This window comes from Sinocyclocheilus anshuiensis, unplaced genomic scaffold, assembly GCF_001515605.1.
Source record: "Sinocyclocheilus anshuiensis isolate Anshui unplaced genomic scaffold, SAMN03320099.WGS_v1.1 scaffold535, whole genome shotgun sequence".
In the NCBI taxonomy this organism is placed as follows: Eukaryota; Metazoa; Chordata; class Actinopteri; order Cypriniformes; family Cyprinidae; genus Sinocyclocheilus; species Sinocyclocheilus anshuiensis.
This window is the reverse complement of record NW_015551063.1, coordinates 1909624-1914564: the sequence shown is the minus strand read 5'-3', so window position 1 is coordinate 1914564 and position 4941 is coordinate 1909624. Positions and strand designations below refer to the sequence as shown.

General features: G+C 35.5%; 1 protein-coding gene across 2 annotated transcripts in view; it reads right to left on the bottom strand.

Annotated features, from left to right (window-relative positions):
- Positions 1–4941, bottom strand: part of LOC107662025 (slit homolog 3 protein-like) — a 195056-nt gene that overhangs the window by 50602 nt on the left and 139513 nt on the right. For both annotated transcript variants that reach the window (XR_001631166.1, XM_016451881.1), the window contains exon 12: positions 2775–2846. Coding sequence is in view for 1 of the 2 variants with exons in the window: in XM_016451881.1 (XP_016307367.1) it covers positions 2775–2846 (72 nt within the window). In the remaining variant the exon portion in view is untranslated. The remainder of the gene's footprint in view (positions 1–2774; positions 2847–4941) is intronic.

The window sequence follows — 4941 nt, the reverse complement described above, 5'->3', positions numbered from 1 at the left end:
AAAAAGTTTTCCAAAAAAAAAAAAAAAAATAAACAAACAAACCAAAAAAAAAAAAAAAAAAAAAAACGACGCCAAGAAAAAAACTAATAAAAAAGCTAAAAAAAACAAAAACAAAAAACAAGCAAAACAAAGTGAACCAAAACAAAACAAGCAAAGTAAAGCAAAGCAAAGCAAAGTGAAAAACAAAACTAAACAGGCAAAGTAAATCAAAGCAAAACAAAACAAGCAAAGTAAAGTAAATCAAAGCAAAACAAAACAAAACAAGCAAAGTAAAGTGAAGCAAAACAAACAAAACAAGCAAAGTAAAGCAAAGCAAAGCAAACCAAAACTAAACAAGCAAAGTAAATAAAAGCAAAACAAAACAAGCAAAGTAAAGCAAAGTAAACCAAACCAAAACAAAACAAAACAAAACAAAACAAAACAAAACAAAACAAAACAAAACAAAACAAAACAAAACAAAGCAAGCAAATGAAACCAAAGCGAAACAAAACAAAAAAAGTAAAGAAAAGTGAACTGAACCAAACAAACCAAAAAGCAAAACCAAACAAAACAATGTAAATAGTTTAATTGCTGTAAATTTGCCATTGTGTCATTTTTGCTGCTCTTGATGACTGATGATTATTTATTGTATTACAGAAGGCTGTAATGTATAATCAGTCACCCTATAAAAGCCCCTTTCAGTGCAGTTCCTGAGTAGGTGCAATGGGTCCAAGTGCATGTTTCCTAAGGGTATTTTGTGAAAGACTTAAGAGACAATAAGGACTTTTTATTTTCAATTTGCCTGACTGAGCGGAAAGTGCTGCTCTCTCTGAATGATTTTATGTTTTGCTTTAAAACCTCTAGTGCAGAGCATGATGGTTGCAGTAAATTCAGTAATCTGCGCTGTATCAGTAAAGATGAGCAGTGTGCAGATTTCAATGGGGATGAAATTCACAGTGTGGGATCCACGAAGTGTCCAAAGCTGTGCGACTTGATGTAAGCATCAGAAACATATTCAGATCTATAGATGTAATTTACTCGGTTCACAGATCACTGTCTCTTTGAACAAAATCGGAGTGAATGTGTTGTCGATGAACTGCTGGAGTATTCAGCTGCTGAGTTGCACCCATCACTCCTGTCATGTCACGCACTCCTCACTGACTTCCAGCCGCCTTCGCGTCTCTCCCATTCAGGCCGCCTGACAATTGACTAACGCAGTCATGTGCTTAATTACTGAAAGCCATTGTAATGAGGTTTTGTCTTGCAGCAAACGCATGCATCGTTAGTCTACTCACAGGGTGAACTAATTAGGTTTGAGTATCTCAAAAAAGAAAAAAAAAAAAAGAAAAACAAAAGAAAAACAGAGCGAATAAAACCACACACAATAGAAAGAAACACAGAAACACCAAACTAACTTTGCAAAATTGGTGGAATGCCCAGAGGTGTACCTTTGAAAGGGTCCTATTAAGAAAATCCATTAAGGATGAAGAACTCTAATTGCTGAAAACACAGATAATTTGTGTCATTATGACAGTTGACAGTGAAAACATGGGCCGGGCTGCTCCAGTAAATCTATGGCGTTTTAGAAGCATAATAACAGGTGATGTGAGCGTATTTTTGTGCCCACGGCAGCAGTGTGTACGTTAAGAAAAGCGGAAGCCATCAGAATTTCCTCAACAGGCCCATTAGAGCCGAGAGATTCACCTCAATTTGGACCATTAAATGCAGAAATTATGTCTGAGCAATGTTTCCATGTCTACACAAATATAAGTAGGTGTGAGGGACATGTTTAGCAATCAAGACCAATTTACATGCTAATGATTTCGAGAGTGTTCCCCCAGAGGAAACGAGAATAAAACTTGATGCTTCTTTCAGCAAAAACACTACATGCTCTCCTCAATTCTTTAAGTGCTTTTCTTCCTTTCATGAGGAAAAAGGGAGAGATGTCTTACCTCCTATAATAAAACAAGTCCATTTTTTTTCACTAAACACATTTGCTCTCATTGTGAAGCACATACATATATACAGTGGGGTCCCATTACAAAAAAACAAACAAAAAACAATAAAAGTAATAATAATAATAATAATAATCAAAAATAAAGAAATGTTTACAGGTAATTTTTTTTCTAGGTCACTAATCAGACATTCTGAAAATCATGCACAATCAGGCTTTGCAAAAATTGTAGTGATCAAGTGCTACTTATATTAAAGCAAATATATTAAATATCAAGTACATAAATAGAGAAATTCAGACATTTTTATTCTAATTTTTCAGCAAAATTGTTATGATATCGAGATAAAATACTATAAAATAATCTTCAATTTATTAAAATACATTTTTAAAATGTTTTTTTAAAGTCTCTTATGCTGAACAAGGCTGCATTTATATGATCAATAATACAATAAAAACAGTAATGTTATGACATTAATACAATTTCAATTTTCTATTTTAATTTAATTTAATTTTAAAATGTCATCAGTGTCACATGATCCTTCAGAAATCTTTCTAATATGCTGATTTGTTGCTCAAGAAACATTTCTGATTATTATCAATGCTGAAAACAGTTGTGTTGCTTAATATTTTTGAAATATAAATCTTTTGTAACATTATAAATGTCTTTACTGTCACTTTTGATCGATTTCATGCATCCTTGCCGAATAAATTATTAATTTCTTTGAGTGGTAGTGTAAAAAAAAATCACTAGTGGTGAAACTTGGACCCCAATGCATATTCACACACACAGCAGTCATCATCTTGACATTGAAGGTTATTGAGTCATAAATGCAGCACTCACAGCAGCTGCAGGGAGACCAGGCCATCAAACAGTCCCTTTGGGATCTCTGCGATTTTATTTCCATACAGGACCCTGTAGATACACACAGATACAATGTAAATAGAGAACAATGAATCAACCCACAATGTTTCAATATGTCTAGCCCATGTGCAACACATCAAGCGAGTATGTATCTTTCTTAAAGAAGCTTTCATGTTTTTCAAAAAAGCAGGCAAAATCATGACAGTGGTACATAATACTAGTCCTCTGAAGTCAAACGATATGATATAGCTGTATGTGAGAAACAGACTGAAATGTGTCAGTAAAGTTACTGATCATGTTATAGCTGTTAAAGGCAGGGTAGATGATTTGGAGAGGTAGGGCAGATGTCCTAGTTTTCAGTGAATAATAATTTATATTTCAGTCACAAAGCTATCGTATGGCTTCAGAATACATGAAATACAGCGCATGACTATTTGTATGACAATTTATGGTGTTCTGTGTCCTTTTGAAGTTCTCCATTCATAGCAATTGTGTTTTGTGTTCACAGAAGAAAGAATGAGTTCTAAACAATGTTCAATTTTGGCTGAACTATTCCTGCAACACACTCTAATTTCCAAGCAAACGTGTGGTCGTGTGTTTATGTCATCTTGCGCATCCTCTTTGCTTTATTCCTATTCCCTGAGAGACTGCAGCCCATCTTCCACCCCTCAGCGTCTCTTTAATCACGCCGCATGTGTAAATGAGCTCTGTCTCGTGTACAGCTGTGTGGGCTGGACGCAGGGAGATAGATCTGACCAAATTAATATGCGCACGCTGAGTCTTCCGGCTCTCTCTGACTTGTTGAGGTGATTTAAATGAAAGTTCTCCCTTGTGTTCACGCTGTTGCAGATGTCAGCAAACACACACACACACACACACACACACACACACACACCGAAAGACACACACTCAGGCAGACAGGAGGCTGTCTCGTCTCCATTCTCTCAGCCTCCTGTCAACTGATTTATTCGACACCTGTCCTTTCACCTGACTGTTACATTTGCGCACGCCTATTATCTTTGTAAATGTATTACTGTGCAGCTCAGGTGTATGCATTTTGATATGTTTGTGTCATTCACAAAATGTTTGCATGTGTGTGTGAAAAACACTTACAGTGAAGTGAGCGAGCGCAGGCCACTAAACGCATCTTCCGCAATCTCAGATATCTGATTCTTGCTCAGGTCTCTGTAATGACATAAATAGAGATAATACAGCCGACTGTTAAACCAACAAAGGGATGCTTTGCACATTTGTCTGACAGGACATCGATACTCCATAAATACCCAACAAACTCGATACTGAGGAGAAAGAACATGAGAAACTGCCTTGTGATCATCATTAGCATCTAATCTTTAAAGAGGTAGTTCACCTAAAATTGAAAAGCATTTACTTTTTCTCACGTTAAGCTTTCACATGACTTAGATTATAGCGAAATTAGCTGTGTGGACCAGTTTTTAGCTATTTAACTTTGCAATGACAAGATTTTCTCAGTTTTGGGTTGTTGAGGTGGAAATAAACTCTTCAACGATTCAGTGAGAAGTGGTTGTGAAAAATGTACACAAATTCTTTATTGTTTCTTAGGTGTGTTTGCTTGAGCATATTCTTCAAAATACTGAGCTCTTCACGTCAAGGCATCAGTGCCAAAGCAGAGGTGAGAAGATCTGAAGTTGTGTCTAAAATACAGATTTTCTTGTGCAGGGTGACATGCCTCTAGAAACTGCTGTGCGTGTTATGAACCCTTCTACTATGTTTTCAATGCGGTTGACAGGAGATCACTTGCAGCAGGTATAAAGTTCATACATATGCTGAAAAAGTATAAAAAGAAAGTGTGTATATTTCTAGATGTGTCAAAATAGAGGAATGTTTAGCTGATTTTAAAGTGCTTTTTGGATATACGTAAACTATCATTCAAAAGTTTGAGGTCAGTACGATTTTTAAAAGAAATCTCTTATGCTCACCAAGGCTGCATAATAACAGTAAAATGCTTAAATATTATTACAATTTAAAATACCTGTTATCTATTTTAATATATTTAAAATGTAATTTATTTCTGTGATGCAAAGCTGAATTTTCAGCATCATTACTCCAGTCTGCAGTATCACATGATCATTCAGAAATCATTCTAATATGCTGATTTGCTGCTTAG